Consider the following 20,702-nt stretch of genomic DNA (forward strand, 5'->3'; position numbering starts at 1 on the left):
TAAATTGGGTTTGCAGCCTTTAAAATACCAAATAATTTGATATGGTTCTGTTTTTAGACATCTTTAGCCACACGTTTTGCCCAAGAAGCTTTTGGGAAACAGTACAAACAGACTGTAGGACTGGACTTCTTTTTGAAAAGAATAACATTACCAGGTAAGAGAATAAAGAGTCTTAGATTGAAAGTGGTGGCAATAGTAAAACTTACAGAGACAAGGTCTTGAGAATGAAATACATAACGTAAGCTAGTGCTTTTCATGCAGATGTTTTTAAATAGAACAATTAATTTGGCTATGAGGGTAGTTTCTCTCAGAATTTTTTATTATGTAGACACCAAGTGAAAAAGGATTGTGTATTGGTTGTTTATTTCTTTAAAGATAAAACATTATTTTCCTAGAACCATTATTAGCCACATTTAAAAAAAATATTACTTAAGATTAACCTCTTCAAGTGGATAGTAGTACAATACATAACATAAACAAAATATAATTATGTATTAACTGAAAATATCTTTGCATTTTGAAATAAATCTAATTTTTTAGCTAAAATACACTGAACTTGTATTTGGGTTGTCGGGGAGAAGTATAATGTACCTATGGAATCGCTGTGCTCTAATATGTGAATGCTGTTTTATACAAGGCAGCATGAAATTGCTGGCATTTAATAGACCACTAAAATTTAAGGTCCCTCGGCACTCATAAAAATACAGTTTGAGCATTCAAGATGTTTCAGTTCACGACGGCAAAGAAACTATTTAGATGCCAGTTGCACACACTGCATGGAAAATGCAAAAAATAATAAAAAAGAATGGTTAGTGCTTAAAGTTTGTTTCTGAACAATTGGGGGTATAAAAAGAACCATTCATTCATTGTGGCTGTTCAATTTGTAAGCATGAAAGTATTCCATTAAAAGCAATTTACCATGGTGAGCTTAATAAATGAAAGCTGGAAAAAGCGCTTTTAAGTATTAAGTTGCAATCAGGTATGATAAAGTTGATGCAAGTTCTATATTTATTTTGGTAACCTACTAGTAGCAAACTAGAAATGAAATCTGCAATCTTTCATGAAAACATGCAGTGTTCTGAATGTTATTTTGTTGAAACTATATTGCCAATTATTTCTAATTATTATGTTATTTTTCCCCCAAGTTGTATAGAATGCAGGAATACATAAAAGGATTATGTTCTTTAAGATTATTTTGAGTTATTCCACTGTACTCTTTTGTGTATGACTTGACACATGTTCCAACTCCGTGTGCTTATTTTTGTATAAAATGGATAGAGTATTTTTTTATTGTCCTGCCTGCTCCTCTAGAAATACAAGTATGCAGAATACTTACAGCAGCACTTGTCAATGGAATGTGTACACAAATCCTGCAGCATGTATGCTCAGAACTTGTACTTTTGCAAGTTTTTTTCCAGCTGTTAAACATACAGAAGCTATTAGCACATTATTAGGTTTCTAAATATTCTTTTTGGGTGAAAAACTTCGAGAAGTGTCATACTTTTGTCCCCATTCATAATTGTTATGTTCCATAATTATATTTCATTATAAGAGTGTAGGTGTAAATCACACCCAAACATATAGAATAGTGACTGCCTATGTATATTTTCTTATTTCTGTGTTTGTAAAATATAAATACTTCTTATATCAAGAAAGATGCATTTCCTCCTGGATTCCTCACTGTGTCCCTTTGTCTCTAGAGGGATAAATTTGTATGGAAAAGTCAGATTTTTGGGGGGAAGAGTTTTAAAGTTCAAAAAGTAACTATGGAATGCACTCCCTCAGTAAATATATTCTTTTAATTTGTTGATTACAAATATTAGTTTTGCTTATTCAAAGTTACTAATATTTCTCTAAATGTGAATTCATATAACTAGACAAAAGTATGCAAATATCAGTAGAAAAACATGCACTAGTTTGCATTTTTTAGTAGGACAGGTGGTAGATAACTGACTTTGGAATAGCGCTAACTTATGTTTTGATTTTAAATGTAAGCAGATTTTTCAAAATTGAAATGATAGTTTAAAAACCAAACAGAAATATATATTTTTCTATCCTCATAAAATATATTAGGATTTATTTATAGTACAAATAGTAACTTAATATTAGTAGATAAAAATGAAATGTTGTTTTGGAATGTTTGTATATCCAGTATAGTCTTATACTTTTCAGTTTTTTTAGTAACTGGTATAGTTTTACAGTAGGAAGTGGAATATCATTTTACCAGTTGATTAGTCCAATAAAATAACAATTTAATACACATTGCAAGTATTTTTGACTAGTTTAATTGTGAACAATATGATTTTTAGTGTTCAGCTACTCAAATTCTCTCCATGAAATTTTTTCCAGGTAATTATTTTCCAAATATTGATCCATTTCAGTATATTTAATGATCCAATATGCTGTAAAGTCGATGCAATCACTCTTCAGATTTTATGGCTTAAAATAGTGTATCTGCTAGCCAGAGGTTCTGCTGATAGAGCTTCTTAAGAGCCATAGTCAAAATACTTTCAGGGAGGTTGGGTACAGTTCACTAAACAGGGTTCTACTGTGAAAATGATTTTTTAAGTCTTCAGTACAAGAAGTGGGCAGACTTGTGTTTTTAGTTTTATCTTGACTGTGCAGCACTTTAAGTAAGGTTAACCAATGCACCAAGCGTACTTTTATAAACGTCACTGTTGAATCCTCTTAGTGGCTTCAGTTCAGACCAAAAGCAACCTATATACTAAGTTCTCATTTACTCATTTTTTGCATCCCATTGCATGCCATTTTCTACTATGTGTGTGTAAACCAAATGAATAAACAAACAGAAAAACTCTATTCAAATTTTCTTGTTTGTCATCAATGGACTGTATGCAATTTCTCTGGAATTCTTCAACTATAATTGTTTACTGGTTCATTAATTTTGGTGCATAGAGAAAGGATACTATAGCTGTAAAAAGTGAACTGTTGACATTTTTCTTCATGTGTAGTTAAACTTTTTTTTTGCTATTGACATTCAGAGTTAATATACACTTCCTTTAAATTGGTCAGTAGATAGAATACATTTTATGCCAAAAGTAAAATTTAATGTTACCATATCTAATATTTGAATTTTAAATAGTCATATTGTTCAGATTTTTTTCTACTGTCATAGCTATCCTAAAGAGTTGATCACAAAATAGATACTACACAACATGGAATAATCTTGCAAAAAACATATGAAGCAGTATAGGGTTAATACTAATTTATCACTTAGATAATCAGTATGAATTTCAGTAACTGCTCTAGTTTAATTTAAGATAGGAGTCCCCTTAACATGAATGAAACAATCAAGCTTTATTTAGACAAACAAGATTTTATTTTCTATAATCTTCATAGAAGGGGAAAACTTCATATTTTTTTAAGACTATAAGAGACCTAGATCATCTAGTCTGACCTCCTGTGTAACACAGGCCAGAGAAGGTCACCCAGTTACCCCTATAATGAGCCCAATAACTTCTGTTTGTCTCCAACGTTGGATAGTAATCAATTTGGAAACATTTTAACACACACACGATTCTAAAATTTCTTTGTTTTAAAAAGTTATACTATTTCTAATATATTTTTCCATATACCTAGCATGAATGAAATGGTAAATTAGCAATAGAACAAATACAGTGAAGTTAGATATGGGACACTGCAGAATGCATTGTTTGGTGGGCTTTTGGGTATGTTTAATTTGGTTAGCCTCTGAAGAAGAATAGTTGCTTCCTAGTACTGATTCGCTAGTTTGTTCATGCCACATATATGTTTATGAAAGACTTATTCTTGTGTTATCTGTAGTCACTATAGATTTATGCTCTAGGTTTTAAAAGCAACACTTAAGAATTGGTCAATGCCTTGTGAAAACAGATATGTTTCTTATTACAGGTGAAAAGTTATTTTTGAGTATTGAACAGAAATGCACTGTTTCCATAAATATTCTTTGTTTTTAAGAAGGGGATTTCATAAATTTAAAAACAGATTAATAAGTAAGGCTTGTTTTTAGTAGTCTGCATAGATTGAATCTTTTAGTAAGTACATGAAATATTCATGTACATCTGAGACATACATACCAATTTAAAAAGATTTGGTTAAAAAGTCAGAATACTTAACCAAAAGAAAACAAAATGTGTTATAAAAATGTAATTGTTACACTTTGTAGCCCAAGCACAGTATCTCCATGTATATGTTTGTAATTTACTATGTACTGTCACAAAGCGGTAGAATAAATTTTCATCGAGAAGTGGGGTTTTCACTTGTGTAACTCATTTAATGCGAATGAAAGTTCTACATGTAAATACTCTGTTTCTTTATGGGTGAATAGATAGCATTTTGCTCAAGAACATAAAGTTTGTAATATAATAATAAATATCCAGTTTAAGGGTAAAATTCTCTAACCAATAATATTTTGCTCTTTCCTCCCCCATTACCTACCACACTATTAGTATGAGTTAAGAAATGTCAGATTTAAATTTTATGACATGTGAAATTTGTCACTTTATTGCATTTTTGTCTAGAAATAAAAATTAATTGGAAGTTATAGTTTTGTATACATACAAAGTATTATTAATGCATGCATTGTAGTTAGATCGGTGAAAATTTGTATTGAACTTTACTGTACTAGAGTTTGATGCTTCCTGACAATCAGTTTTGTACTGTAGAAGTTATCTGATCATAAAAGATGACAGTCAAGTTATGCGTGTGTGTGTGTGTGTTACAGTTTGGCATAGATCTATGTGTGTATATATTTTGTGTGCTAATTTGGATTGTTTGCTCATAGAATACATCTGTTTCATTACATCTAAAAATGACTCAGTGGACAATTGAGTTCTTTAGATGCAATGGACTTTAACAACTATATGAATGATTGAATTGGCAGGTCTGCATGGACTGTAGATTTTTTTTTTAATGTCTCAGCATATTTTGGTATTTCTGTTTGTTGGGTTTTTTTTAGGGGTTGTGGAACAAACAAACAATATTATCTACAGTATAGAGTAATGGTCTTCAAAACTGAACGTAAAGTTACTTGGAGTTGTGTACCAAAAAGGATGGTCTGTTGATTGATTTAAAAAAATAACTGAGGCTGAGAATTTGTAAGCCAAGTCAGGTTTATGGCTGAGTGCCTCTTTGAAGTGGGGAGGGCAGAGGAGGAAGGATTTTGTACCCTGAAAATAGGATTGTGTTAACGTTTCCATTATACTCACCTAACTGTACAGTAGTATTGGTAACATCTCTCCCAAAATGCAGTGTTACTCTGTGCATGTATCCCAGTTTTAAATGTTTAAGACAGTTGAACAGGCGCATGGGAGTTAAAATATGTGGTTAGGTTGATATTACTAGAAATAAAGGACAATGCAACTATTATGGTATAAAGATTTGTTTTGTTAAGCTTCTTTTCAGATTACTTCACTAAAATACATTATTAAACTTTGACTTAGGAAAATTGTACCTTATACCATTCTAATTCTTTTCCTCCAAAGAACACTTACAATGAGATGCAGTGCATGTCTAGCTGTATTCTTACTAGATCTTAATGAGTGTAATTTAAAAGGGATTAACTTTTTTTCCCAGTTGATTTGTTCATCTACGTATTTGGACCAAATATTTATTAGGTGTACAAGAAAGTGTTTGCAAAAGGTATTTACAGATATGCTGGAATTATATCAACTGCTTTAATGTTACATTTTGAATGTAGTTGCATCTAACTTCATCAAATCAGTGTCTTCAAAGAAATCAGCTTCTGCATATTTTTCTTTTTCAGGAAACTTGAATGTTACTCTTCAAGTGTGGGATATCGGGGGGCAAACAATAGGAGGCAAGATGTTGGATAAATACATCTATGGAGCCCAGGTACAGTAAAAACAAATAAAAAATGATCAACTTTGCTTTCATAATCATACTCTTTCAGAAAACACTTTTAGTCCCAAAATTAAACATCTGCTTAATTTAAAATTTATTTTAGCATTGATTTATGTGCAAGTTTTATTTTTGGATATAGTGAGGTTTGAGTTGGGCTTAAAAAAAAAAACAGCAAAGGTGCTAGTTTGCAGATCCCTAACAACTCTCAAAAAACAGATGTATGTTTCCGTGCATTGTGGCTTGAGTTGAGAAAAGCAATCACAGTAAACAGTAAAGGCTGTTGGATATCCACATGGTATAGCAGATATACTGGCTGCTTCGAGAGCAGATGCCCCCTGAGGGGAAAAAGTAGAAGGAGGAAATTAAGAGCAATCCTACGCCATTAAGCTCATACAAGCAAGTGTGGTTATACGAGGGCAAACAAAAGGAGGCAACCAGGTAGCTAAATATTTTTTGCAGAACTTGCATACAGTGAAAATTAATTTTGTGCCAAAAGCTTATGAAGCAACTTTAATTGAATGCTAGGACTAAACAAAATATTGCAACAACATGTAGATGTATGAGATGCAGTTTTGGAATGATGTGCACATAATTGGGCTGTCAAGCGAGTTAAAAAAAATCATGATTAATCACACTGTTTAAACAATAATAGGATACCATTTATTTAAATAGTTTTGGATATTTTTTACATTTTCAAATATATTGTTTTCAGTTAAACAGAATATAAAGTGTACAGTGCTCACTTTATATTTATTTTTGATTACAAATGTTTGCATTGTAAAAAACAAAAAAAATAGTATTTTTCAATTTACCTAATACAAGTACTGCAGTGCAATCTCTTTATCATGAAAGTTGAACATACAAATGTAGAATTATGTACAAAAAATAACTGCATTCAAAAAGTAAAATTTTAGAGCCTACAAGTCCACTCAGTCCTACTTCTTGTTCAGCCAATTGCTCAGACAAAGAAGTTTGTTTACGTTTGCAGGAGATAATGCTGCCTGCTTGTTGTTTACAATATCACCTGAAAGTGAAAACAGACATTTGCATGGCATTGTTGCAGCCAGCGTTGCAAGATATTTATGTGCCAGATGCACTAAAGATTCATATGTCCCTTCATGCTTCAACCACCGTTTCAGAGGACATGTGTCCATGCTGATAATGTGTTCTGCTCAATAACCATCCAAAGCAGCGCAGACCAATGCATGTTCACTTTCATCATCTGAGTCAGATGCCACCAGCAGATAGGTTGATTTTCTCTTTTGGTGGTTCAGGTTCTGCAGTTTATGCATTGGAGTGTTGCTCTTTTTAAAACTTCTGAAAGCATTCTTTACACCTCGTCTCTCTCAGATTTTGGAAGACACTTCAGATTCTTAAATCTTGGGTTGTGTGATGTAGCTATCTTTAGAAATCTCACATTGATACCTTCTTTGTGTATTGTCAAATCTGTAGTGAAAGCGTTCTTAAAATGAACAGCATGTGCTGGGTCATCGTCTGAGACTGCTATAACATGAAATATATGGCAGAATGCTGGTAAAACAGAGTAGGAGACATACAATTCTCCCCCAAGGAGTTCAGTCACAAATTTAATGCGTTATTTTTTTTAATGGGCATCATCAGCATGGAAGCATGTTCCTAGAATGGTGGCTGAAGCATGAAGAGGCATACGACTGTTTAGCATAACTGGGACGTAAATACCTTGCAATGCTGGCTACAAAAGTGCCATGCAAATGGCTGTTCTCGCTTTCAGGTGACATTGTGAATAAGAAGCAGCCAGCATTATCTCCCGTAAATGTAAACAAATTATTTGTCTTATCAATTGGCTGAACAAGAAGTAGGTCTGAGTGGACTTGTAGGTTCTAAAGTTTTGCATTGTTTTGTTTTTGGGTGCAGTTATGTAACAAAAATCTACGTTTGTAAATTGTACTTACACAATAAAGAGATTGATGCACTACAGTACTTGTATGAGGTGAATTGAAAAATACTATTTCTTCTGTTTGCCATTTTTACAGTGCAAATATTTGTAATAAAAATAATATAAAATGAACACTGTCAAGCATTGTAATTGAAATCAATATATTTAAAAATGTAGAAAAACATCCAATTGAATAAATTTAAATTGGTATTCTATTGTTTAACAGTGATGAAAACTATGATTAATTTTTTTGAGTTAATCGCGTGAGTTAACGGCAATTAATAGCCCTAGCACATATTTTTATTTTTGACTTAGTAACATCAAACTAAGTACTACATTCTTTTATTTTTGGCAGTTGCAATAGGAACAATAGACAATGTATACAATAAAATGTATTGTTTTCATGTATTTTTTCTTTTTACTTCTATTTTCTGCTCTCTACTTCTCATATTAAAGGGAAGAATATGGCTCTAGGACTTGGACAAGAGCAGAGGCGTGGCATCACACTAATAAATATAGAGCAGGGGCTGCTAATTAAAGTGACTCTAGGATTTGCAAATTCATAGAGTAAAAAAACTGACCTCGTTGTCTTAAAATTTAGTCAATTTCTAAAAAAAGCTAAGTAGTTTAAGTATTACACCTGACATCAGAGTCACCCTGGTAATGTCTGTGGTTTTACAACCACACTTACTTATTTAAAAAAAAAAAAAAAAGATTTTTCTCTCTCCTTTGAAAAACCTACCAAGGAACAGGTGAAACTGACTATTCAGTGCTCCCAATGAACACTAATACTTTTTCTTCTATTGTTTTCACTGATGATTTTAGGAGTTTCTTGTAGCAATAGTAGGTCCAAAAAATTCAGACCAAAGTGTGATTTTTATAAAGTTGATTGTGTTCTTTTAAATCATAGTAATCTGTAATTTAGCAGCATTGAGTGATCTAGTAACATTTCCATTAAAATAACTAAGAATGGCAAAAGCTACTTTTATTTGATAAACAAACAACACTAGTTGCAACTTTCTAATAAATTAGTGTCAGTTTCCCTCTCCTTAATTCTAGTAAGTGTTATGCCAAGATGTCTGTCCTTCCAGGGCTGGTCTGAACACTTTCTTAGCATTCGCTTCCCAGCAGCCTCCATGACGAACGAATGAAACAGAATGGATAATTCTGGAAGAATCTGTAGTCTGTTCTCTTCCAGACTAAAAGTTGCTTCAGTGTAGGGAATCTTAAGATGTAATGGAAACAAAAAAGGGGAAGATCTAAATAGGGCACCATGTGGAATTTGAAGGGAAGAATCCTAGTCTAAGTACATAGCAAAATTCTTGGGAGCAGGCAATATAGTGAAGTACAAAGAAAGGGAGTAGATAGGCAGAGCATATAGCTGCATACACCTGCATTCTAACACAGCAGGCAGTTGAAATTGCTGGTGTTACTCACCTTGTCACCAACAACTATAAGAAGTCACCTTAATTCAGACCCAAAACTAACTGCTCTTTAAAGATACAATCAGGTTGTTCAGAGGGATGAAATGGGCAAATCCATCTGCACTCTGACTTGATCTGTTTTTGCCTAAAGAGATTTTTGTACTTTGGTAACCTGCTACGAGATATGCTAAAGTCTAACTTTAAAAAGTGCAAATAGAAATACTGCATCCTGATCAGTTGCTTTGTTTGTTGGACCCATGTGTATATCTTGGAATTAAGTAATGTGAAAATATAATGCATATTGAATATTAAGGTAAGGTTTCAGCCCTGGATCTTTTATTTCATAGATAAAATGATTTAATTATTGAATAATGTATTTGATCATTATAATAAGCCAAAGCTAGATATTTAATTAAGACAAAATATATGATGATATTTGTGAAGCAAAAAATTAATAAGGAATTATTACCTACAGGGCTTTGGAGTGGAGCTTGGAGCTGGAGCGCAGAGCAATAGTTTTTTGCCCAGAGCTGGAGCGGAGCAATTCAAAAATTTGATTGCTCCAAATCCCTGATTACCTACTTACTTAGTGTCTTTAAATATGCTACTGCTCCAGTTTCCATTTACTAGAGGCAGATTAGCAAAAGTATTTAAACGCCTAAGAATGCAGATAGGTATCTAATAGGATTTACAAAAGTATGTAAGCAGGGTAGACACCTAATTCCCATTGAAAAGTCAATGGGATTCTGTCTCCTAAGTGCCAAAATTATTTTTGAATAAGTGACTTAAGTCCCTAAATCACCAATGTGGTTTTCAAAATGTTGCCGTTTAGTTCTTTTAATCTTTCCTCAAGTCAGCCCCTTCACATCCAATCACTTTTATGTGTGAGTTCATAAATTCCAGATCATTAGGCATCAAATTTACAAAGATTTACGTAAAGATGCAGATAGGTGCCTTGTAAATCTCACTAGGTGCCTATATTCATCTTTACGTGCCTAAATACCTTTGAAAATCTGGCCCTTAATGCCTTGTTAACTGTGAAATGGATGTATGACCTAAGCAATCATATACTGCATAAATATCTATCCAGAATATTATATTGAGGTTCTATTAAGTGTGCAAAAGGCAATAATTTCAGTTCTTAAGGCAGATGATGTAATGTGTCATTTGCATAGAACTAATTATTAAGTATTGGTAGTTTTCTTGTTGCTTTGTCCCCTTCCCCAAGGAACTTAACCATGTCAAGCTCTGATTCTTCAACTTCTTGTACTTGAATGGACTATTTTGCCTGTGTAAGTCAAATGGACGCCACATGGGTGCAGAGGTCTACCCATATGCATCATTTTCATGGATTGGGGCCTATGATAGATACAGATTCTATACAAGCCATTGTAAACAATATATCCTGTACCTATGTCATCTTAATCTGTGATCTGGTCAGATGACATAATCAGACAGTTGGGTGTGCTTAATACTTGGATGAGGAGCATCCAAAGAAATTCTAGGCGCTGCAGAAGATGGCATTAGTGGCTCCCTTCTTTCTGAGTCAGAATAGAATCAACTTTCCAGGATGGAAGTTAGGGTTATGGTACTTTTAGAGATGCCATCTTGTGGCTGAGGCATAGAACAGAGCTCCAGGTTTCCTATGTCACGTTTTGCAATCAGAGTGGTATTAACCTTGGTGTCTCAGTCTATTTTCAATGTAACTACCTAATTTCCCATGTACTTTTAGCTGAAAAAGTTTGTAATTTACTTCCCCTCCTAAAACTGTTGTTTTAGTGTTGCTAGCCCAGAATGATGTGGTTGCTGCATTCCACCTCAGAGGTGGCTGAATTTTGTGGTGGCTGAAATGATTCTAGCAGACAGTAAAGAGCTTTGGGATCTTTCTGAACGAAAGGTGCTATGTAAATATTATTTAAACAGCCGGGTTGAGGCACCCTTTAAAAGCTAACTTAGATTTTTGTTTAATGTATTATTGTGATAATTATCACTATAAGGAACTTGTATGTACCTATGTTAACAATGGGAAAACTTATTAAGAAATTTACAAAAGAAGGTGCAAGTAGATAAAGGATATTAGCTTAGATTGATTGGCTGCTTTTTGTCCTTTTGTGAGCTGTGTAGTTTGCATCTAGTCCCTAGTGAGAATATGGCCACATCACAGAATTGCCAATCTTGGCAACCTTTTTGTCAGTCTCTCCAGAGAAGCTGATGATTAATAGGCATAGACATGAACTACGTTCTTACCTGTAAGCATGAGTGTTCTCTGCATGTTTGTAGGGGGAAGCTGCCGCTTATTGAACTATGTATGTTCTGTGGCTAGAAGATTTCAGTGTCTATTACTTTTAATCTAAGGCATTTTATGAGCATTAAATTAAATTTAATAATTTCAAATTAAAATTTAATCGGCTCTTTCATAATCATACCTATCATTTGGATAGGGCTATAATTTAAAAGCATTGAGAATAAAAATATTTAAACTATGAAAGTATTGGATTAGCATTTTCTTTAATCTTTTTAATATTAGGGAGTAGCTGTGTTAGTCTGTAGCCACAAAAACAACTAGGAGTCCGGTGGCACCTTAAAGACTGACAGATTTATTTGGGCATAAGCTTTCGTGGGTTAAAAAAACACTTCTTCAAATGTACTTCTCTTCATGTGTCATTATATAATGTCTGTATCAGTAATTTTCACTCCATGCATCTGAAGAAGTACTTTTTTTACCCATGAAAGCTTATGCCCAAATAAATCTGTTAATCTTGAAGGTGCCACCAGACTCCTTGTTGTTGTAAATATTAAAACTTCTTAACTTTTGGTTTTTCTAGTGTCAAATTATGTATCATTCTATTTAATACTGTTATAAAACATTTAGAATTGCAGTTCTACCATTTATGCTGTAAATATGTTTTAGACCAACTCCCATCTCTGAGCTGTAAAACTGAAGACCCTATCCATATCTCTAGTGTAAAGTATCCTTCAGAGTTGGCATATGCTACTTCATAAATTAGCTTGTTAATAGAATAAGAATAGTGCGGACCATACCTTCTCTAGAGACCAGCAAAACATTTCTGCAGTACACTCAGCTTCCAGTGGACTATTTTTGCAAATATTCTACTATTCAGAAACAAAAAGCACTCACATGTACAGTAAGGTAGGCATAATGTCTCAATTGCCAGAATGTTGTTATGCAAGCAGGGAATATGTGCTGGAGAGTAGAGAATTAACATACTGTTCACATCGTGGTATCCTCTGTCAGTTCTCAAACATTTTTCTTTTTCATGATGGGGCAATGTGCTACTTCTGTGTTACCAGGCTAATTTTTAATTGTTTTTCTTTCTAAATTTGTATCCATTAAAAATGCCTCCTTTCTAAGTATCAGAGGGGTAACCGTGTTAGTCTGGATCTGTAAAAGCAGCAAAGACTCCTGTGGCACCTTATAGACTAACAGACGTTTTGGAGCATGAGCTGACGAAGTGGGTATTCACCCACGAAAGCTCATGTTCCTAAACGTCTGTTAGTCTATAAGGTTCCACAGGAATCTTTGCTCCTTTCTAAGTGTATTTCATGTGCATGTTGGGGAAATAACAATTATTGAATTTTATATCTGTTCTCTCTGTACTTAAAGTATTGTAAATTTGGGGAGGATACACTGTATTCTTTCAAAGAAAATGAAGGTTAAATCTCTGCTTTAGTAGAAAACAGAACTAAATCTTAAATATGAAGTTGTGACCAGAACTTTCGTAATTGTAAAGTTCAGAATAAATCATTGATAGAGTATTTTACATCATCTTTTGGTTGGGGCCAAAAATAAGATTACAGATTAGTGTTTAGTGTAAAGGCCATAAATGCAGTCTGTCCTTGTCTTCTATTGCATCCCTCCCAGCCCAACTCTCAAATAATAGTTTCATTGATATAAAACCTGGGTAACCCATTGTGGAAGCAGGCCCAATGCTGTCTTCAAATATCAATTTGTGGATATCCTGAGTTGCAGTCAAAGTAAGCCCCAAGTGATGAAAGGAGAGAGTAGTAAACACTGTCAATCCTATATAATTTCCATTAGTTCAGACAGCAGCATCTGCTTCTGTTGTTTAATTAAGAAGAGGGTGTGATCTCCTAGTTCATGCATACGGGGTAACCTGGAAAAAAGTCTAAAGATTAGAGTGGGAGAAAGAGAAACAGCAGGGAGAGGTCGGTATTGTTAGAGGTGTGTGTGTGTGTGCACGCGCGTGCGTGCACGGGCAGGTAGGCAGGCCATAGCAAAATTGTGCAGGACCTTAGGAGTAAGTACCAAGAATTTAAACTTGTTGTGTGGGACAATCATTGAAAGGATTCAAAAACAGGGAATGATTGAGGAAAGTACATCATTTTTAAGGCAGTGTTGGAGATGGCCTGGAAGGTGATAGTAAGGTCACTGGGGAGTTACAGTTGCTAAAACTCACTTCAAGAGTATCTTCCATGAAACCTCTGTGGTGGGATTCCTTTTCTCCTAAGTGGGAGCAGGGGCTAATGCTTGGCTTTAAGCCCTGAAACAGCACAATGATGGTCTGAAGAGATACCGGAAACAGCCAGCCCATCATGATAGGTATAAACATTTTAAAAATATGTTACTCTGCATTAATTTTATTTTACATGCCGCTGTTGCCCAAGTGTCTTCTGAACTCTGGAGCTATCTGAGATAGGGACGGTCATGCTTTTCTGCTAAATGGGGAAGGAAGCAGTACTGGAGGTGGAAGGAGCATGCCACATACTCCTTCTCATTTTCTGTTTTCCTTACTTAAACTATCTCTACACTTGTGCTCCCCTTTTTCCATTCCCATTAGACATGGCACAACACTGTATTTTGCTCACAACAAAGCTTACACTAGTAAAACAAAAATTGGGATACAGTGCAGTTTTTGTTGTTTTAAAAATAACCAATAACTTTGTTGGCATCCCAACTGTCGGGTATGATAATAGTGTTAAGCTTTCTGCCTTTACTAAGATGCTGCCTTATTGGCCAAGTCAAGATGGAATAAAGGTAGGTCTTTGCCAAGGGGGGGTCTATCTTTTGATTTCAAGACCTTATCTTTCTCCTTTATTTTCTGCCACTTTGTTTTTTTAACAGCCACAAATTGCTCAAAAATCCATTTGTGTAGAATAGCCACTTGGTTAGTAGGCAGTCTGCATCTTTTACATTCTTCTTGGTAGTTGATGGCTCATCTCCAGTTCACAATGATCTTTATTTTGAGTTTCCATGTGAACACCTTCAGTAAACTGTTACCTTGATTGATCTGTTCATGGGTATGCTTTTTTGAGGGCAAGGCTTGTCCCAGTCTCTTAGTACTCCCTTGCTTTCCGCCCCCCCAAGTCCTACTGTATAACTGATGTTCAAAGTTAGGAAAGTAACTTTACTGTATACCTGCTACTTTCCCCCTGCATATTTTCAGAAGGATGAGTAGAGTAGGAGTAAGGAGATCAGTAAGTGGGAGGAATGGAGTCAAGGAGCTCGTGATGGAAGAGTTGGAAGGGAATGGTTGGTGCAAGGCATTAGATTTAATGAGTGAGATAAAAGAGGAAAGGGTGTTGTGTGGGGAAGAGCGTGAAAGGGAGGTCATGCTAGTTCTTGTCAATCTCTTTGAAGAAGCTGACGCTACTGTGCAGAGAGGTAGGTTGTAGGTTATAAGCAGGCCTTTTGACGGAATGGTAAAACCATTTTGCAAGGAAGTTGGTGATACATAAGGAGAAAAGGATGGATTTGCAGTGGATGAACACTACATGGTCTTTGTGATTTTCTTTAGAGGTATATAGAAGGCTGGGAACAGGAGCAGCAGAAACAGATTTTGGATGTGAGTCTGGGCTAGGGGATATTGAATTGGATGGAACAGTGGGAGAGAAGGACAAAGGAGTCAATAATTGAGAAGAGAATGAAGGTGAGAGCTGACCATGGAATCCATAGAGGAAAAAAGAAGAGACAGGGTAGGCTAAAGACTGTGGAGAAGTCAGGATGTCGAAGGACTTTCGCTACAAAATAATGGACTTTATGGGACACCTGATTAATATCTGTCTTTTGAATATTTCTCACTTAGGACATGACCTAAAGTCCATTGAAGTCAATGCGAGTCTCTCCATTGACCTATGCTGAGCTTTTGATCAAGCCCTTAGAGTTTTGTTAAAAGCCTGCCAATACTTGTCTTCTACAACAGTAAGGGAATGGAGCTGGCTTTTGGCCCCAGCTGAGAGAATAGAAGCAGCAGACAATAAGAAATATATGATTCACAATTTAAAAAAAAAATAAATCAAATCTGGAAACCTGTGGTGAAAGCTAGATAAGTAGCAGCCCTTTTACAACTTAGTTTTTACAATATTAACTTTCATTTTGAAAAGTTTTTGAGGTTTTTAAAAGAAATGTAAATGTTGGACAATGACATTCTACTATAAGCAATATATTGTTTGCTGTTTTTCTTTGCTAATTTCCATTATGTTTCTATGTGGTACCTTTAATATCTGAGTAATAAAGTCTGTGTACAGCTTTGTATCTGTCATCTTCATAAAGTATTTATTTAGTGGAGTTGCTTGAATTCTAACTGTTCAGTTTGGATTACAATAATAAGTAATAATAAAAACGTTTATAATTAGTGGCATCTCAGCTTTTGGAGAATCTTAAAAAATAAACTTAATATGAATTTAAAAGTAACTTATTGCAATGAATAACTTTTGTCAATGTGTAATGTTTCAAATATATCTTTTCTTCTCAGGGTGTCCTTTTGGTATACGACATCACCAATTACCAGAGCTTTGAAAATTTAGAAGACTGGTATAATATGGTAAAGAAAGCAAATGAAGAATCAGAAATTCAGCCACTTGTGGCCTTAGTAGGCAATAAAAGTAAGTTATTAATGCATAAATACCCGTTAATTGAAGCACTTTGGCTGTTTGTTTAATATCGAGAAATACCATAAGACACATCTTCAGTTACAATGGAACATGGGTTTCATGTGTTAGGCCTTCCTAAATTCTGTATTGTAACAGTGACTATTTTTCTTTGCTAGGTGGAAGTCAGTTAATAAAATAATCTGCTTCCATAATTTAAAAGCGTGGAATTAAGTTTTAAGCATAAAATGAGAGGTTTTTGGAAGCATTTTTATTTTCTTGCATACCATCAATAATTTAGAGGTGGATTATTCTCCATAGTTCTGTTGGTATTTTTCTATTGCCGTAACCCCCTTTTTGATCATCAGAATATAGTTCGATACTTTTCTTTCTTCTAATCATCAAAACCCTTCTTAAAAAATTGTTTCCTATTCATAAAAACATCAGCTGGATTCTAATTTTCCACTGGTTTTAACCAGTCCTTCAGAGACTCCCTGATTAGCAAATCACAGGGCTTGATCCCACTTCTCGTAATCTTTTTACCATTAACTTCAGTAGGAGCAGGATATGCCAAGTTTGGAGGGAAAAAAAAAAAGCACCGGGCAATGGAAAAGTTCTAATAATCTTTAGAAATGAACATATATTTGTTTAAATAACGCCAAGGGTAAAACAGATTTTTGTGTCTTTCTCAGATAATTCATGTTCATGTCAGGACCAAACCTGATACATTTCATCCAGAAAGATAATTTTTGAAACTGTTGCAAGCGACTGAAAGTAAAGTTGAGATACATTCATTCCTAGCCCTTAACTCTAGAGTTGCAGCCACAGTGCTGTAACTATTTCTGATGTTCATTATGAAAGACTACTTTTGTTTTTCTGGGAAGAACACAGAGCAACACTTAGTTACAATATATAAATAGCACTTCTGAAAGTATAACATAGACTCTGTTGTACCATAGCACACCAGAGCCAATAATACAGATTCTGTTGAAATCCAAATGAAAAATATTTTTCACTGATTTATATTCTACCTAGAAATTGGACTTCCTACCTGGAGTTGTGCAAAGCTTGTAAAGTATTTACAAGAGGATACACATGAGTAATGTTGTTTTGCTAGAATGACACCATCATAGACAGAAAATCAGACATTGATTTTCAGTTGCATTTAGAGGAGAGAACTGTATCTCTGTTATATAACTTGAGTCAATTTTTTTTCTTAGTTATGTACATGAAACCTCATTAAACTAGTGGAACTCACTGAGCACAACTGAAAGTAGAATTTGGTTTTATGGGTCTGTATGAATTTTTGAATAGCAGACTGACGTAGACCAAGAATAGGGCCTGTAGTTCATAAATATATCAGTTGAAGGCGTGGGGTACCTCTTATCTGTTTTGGAGAGCCTCTAACATGTATCTGTTCTGTGGCCAGCTGGATATGAAAATAAAGCAAAATATAACTTTCTTGTGATACTAAAGAATGTATAGTGCTGTTATGGAAATCTCTAGATGTATGTCACCTCTCCAGAAGAAGGCAGCAAGGAATGCTACATAGATGAGTAATTATTTTATATCCAAGTGCCGTATTGGTATTAAAGCATGACAAGAATCAAGCATTTAGAAATTCATTACCTTTCCAAACTTTACAACAGGAAGAGGAAATCAAAGAATTCTATCTCAGTATTACCTGAGTACTTTACTGTATTCATGCTCCTGTTGTGACACAAGCAGGCAGATAAGAAGATCAGTGTTCACAGAAGAAGTATGGTTTTGATGCCTATGCATCACAGGGGTAAAAGCTAACACCACTGACAGCTGCATCTAAATAAATGCATTCCATTCAGAATGGCTCAGCTTCTGCAGTCAGAAGATGATGATAGGATACCCTGTTGGGAGCTGTGACCTATTTGAAACATACAGAGTCATAGATTTAAAGACTGCGAGTGGTGGAGAATCCACCATATTCCTTGGTAAATTGCTGCAATGACTAATTACTCTCATCAGAAGAAAACTGCAAAAAATGCTGAGCACCAAGCAGTTCCCATTCAAGTCAATACTTTTGAAAATCAGGCCAGAATTTAGGTAACTAAATATTGATTTAAGAGCCTAACTTTCAAAAATGTATGGTTAAAGTCTTGGCATATATTTAAAGGTGATGGTGTCCCTTTTAAGTATCTTAATGTTACTTTGCTTTAAACTCCATTTGTCATATTATTCCACATATTAATACCACCTGTGAAGGAACAGGAACATTTCTTGATGTCAGTTAGTCTACTTGTGAAAGTGTTTAACTGAAGTGGGAAATAATTCTCATTTAGATAATATTTTAAGAAGGGGGAAAAGGTGATATCTTAAGTCTACATTTCCCTCCTTCACGTTGAACTATATACACACATGCATTACAGTATTTGAAAATAACTTTTCCAAATAAATGCTGTTTTTAAATGGTGGAAGTTATCATCGAGTAGTGTAGAACATTAATGTAGTTGTGTACTGTATCATAAGCAGATGCCAGGCATAGAAGAACACAGTTGGGAAAAAATAACTCTTTACTAACAAATATGCTAAGAAATTCTCCTTTCTCTGTACTACTAAATGATTTAGAAGTGAACATGTTGGTAAAAGTCATCTTTTGGAATGACAAAGTGGGTGAGGTAGTATCTTCTGTTGGACCAACTTCTGTTACTGAGAGAGACAAGCTTTTGAGTCTCACAGAGCTCTTCTTCAGGTCTGGGAAAGGTACTCAGAACCTCACAGCTAAATACGGGATGGAACAGATTGTTTAGCATAAGTAGGTAGCACATATTCTAAGGACCATTCAAGGTAGAGTCGTCCATTAACATCTCTGCAGTTTTAGGACAAAAACAGGGGTTAGTGGATTACAGATTGTTGTAATAAACCATAAATCCAGTGTGTCTGTTCAGTCCGTGATTTTTGGTATCTAGCAGATTTATTCCATTATGAATTTAAGTTCCCATGCTTGTCTTTTGAAAGTGTTGTACACATTTCCTTTGAGGATGAGGACTGATGGTCAGATATAGAGTGATCGCTCTGTTCACCTCTAACCACCTAACCATACGTGATATAGGGTTGGGGGTGACCATATTTCCCAAAGGGAAATGGGACACCACATGGGGCTAGCCTGAGCCTTTACTCCCCACACAGGGCTGGCCCAAGCTGCTCACCCACCCCCGTTCGTCCTTGCACGAGGCTGGGGCTGCCCTGCCCCACACTTCCCATGCAAGGCTGGGGCTGGCATCACTGCTCGCCCAAACCCTGCCCCCTCTGTGTGGGGGTGCCATTGCTGCAACCCCCCCATGTTCCTCCGCACTCCACTTCTTTTGACTTGATCAGTTGGCAAGTGTAAATGGAACAAATGCCCATTTTTATCCAAAAAGTCGGGATGGCCAGGCCAGGGCTTAAAAAAAGGGACTGTCTCTGCCAAAATGGGATGTATGGTCACCCTATATATGGTGTTTTTGTCTCTTATCATTTTCCTGTGTGAGTTCATTTGAGAGTGTGATGATTGTTTGGTTTCACCCACATAATTGCTATTGGGGCATTTAGTGCACTGTGCTCTCATATGAACTCTCACAGGAAAATGACAAAAGACAAAAACACCCTTAAAACACGTGCTAAGTACTTATACTAAACAAATCTATTCTATCTTGCATTTAGCTGTGACGCTCAGAGTACCTTTCCAAGACCTGAAGAACTCTGGGTGGCTCGAATGCTTGTTTCTCTCTCCAACAGAATTTGGTCCAATAAAAGATATTCCCGCACTCATCTTGTCTCTCTAATGTCCCAGAACAGACATGGTTACAACTATATCTTTTAGAATCGACAGAAAAGGCAGATGAAACTTTTGTATCAATTGGCTTTCATCCCCAGTTCCTTATAACAAGGTCTATTAGTACTTTGTTACGCTTACTTCCAAAGACTTTTATTACTTGTCTCAGATACTTTTCACTCTGTTCTCTGTAGCAGCCAATTGTAGTTGTGTAAGTGGAGATATCATCCAAATTCATAATTATGACCACTGTGTATCAGGCTTGTGGGGTCCTTCATTGAGATAAGACATCAAAAAATAAATAGTGATGATTGCCAAGTCCACGAATGATCAGAGTTTCCATGGATATATAACATCACCAGGAATCCTAGTTTTCCATGATTAAAATCACCCAAATTCTTTGATTTAAAAAAAACCCATAAAAATATTTTTTTCCATGATTAAAATGTAAGGCTGAACTTTAGTTTCCCTAGCCAGAGATATCAGTTGAACACAGTGTTGTACTGATACACTGGAACCCCGTTTATCCAATCTAAATGGAACCGGGGCCACACTGGTTAATCAAAAATTCGGATAATCCGTAGAGCTTCAGCCTCATGCGGCGGGACTCTTACTGTCAGCAGTGTGTGGTGGAGCTTGGGCTTCAGCTGACAGCCCAAGCCCGGATTTGGGCTGTCAGCCCCAGCATGGTTAATACGAAGAGACGGATAATGGAAACTCAGATAAATGGGGTTCTACTGTATATGTTTTTATTTTTTCACAAAATGTAAAAACGAAGAATTTGCATTTTTACAGAAAATCTTTAGTTTTTTCCATAGCAAATGGATTTATTGGATTCCTAAATATCAGTCACCACAAAATAACA

General features: G+C 35.2%; 1 protein-coding gene across 3 annotated transcripts in view; it reads left to right on the forward strand.

Annotated features, from left to right (window-relative positions):
- Nucleotides 1-20,702, forward strand: part of RAB28 (RAB28, member RAS oncogene family) — a 96,858-nt gene that overhangs the window by 10,530 nt on the left and 65,626 nt on the right. For all 3 annotated transcript variants that reach the window (XM_050948065.1, XM_050948067.1, XM_050948068.1), the window contains exons 2-4: nt 58-154; nt 5,765-5,853; nt 15,936-16,065. In XM_050948065.1, coding sequence (XP_050804022.1) covers nt 58-154; nt 5,765-5,853; nt 15,936-16,065 — 316 coding nt within the window. The remainder of the gene's footprint in view (nt 1-57; nt 155-5,764; nt 5,854-15,935; nt 16,066-20,702) is intronic.

This window comes from Gopherus flavomarginatus, chromosome 3 (assembly GCF_025201925.1).
Source record: "Gopherus flavomarginatus isolate rGopFla2 chromosome 3, rGopFla2.mat.asm, whole genome shotgun sequence".
Taxonomy (NCBI): Eukaryota; Metazoa; Chordata; order Testudines; family Testudinidae; genus Gopherus; species Gopherus flavomarginatus.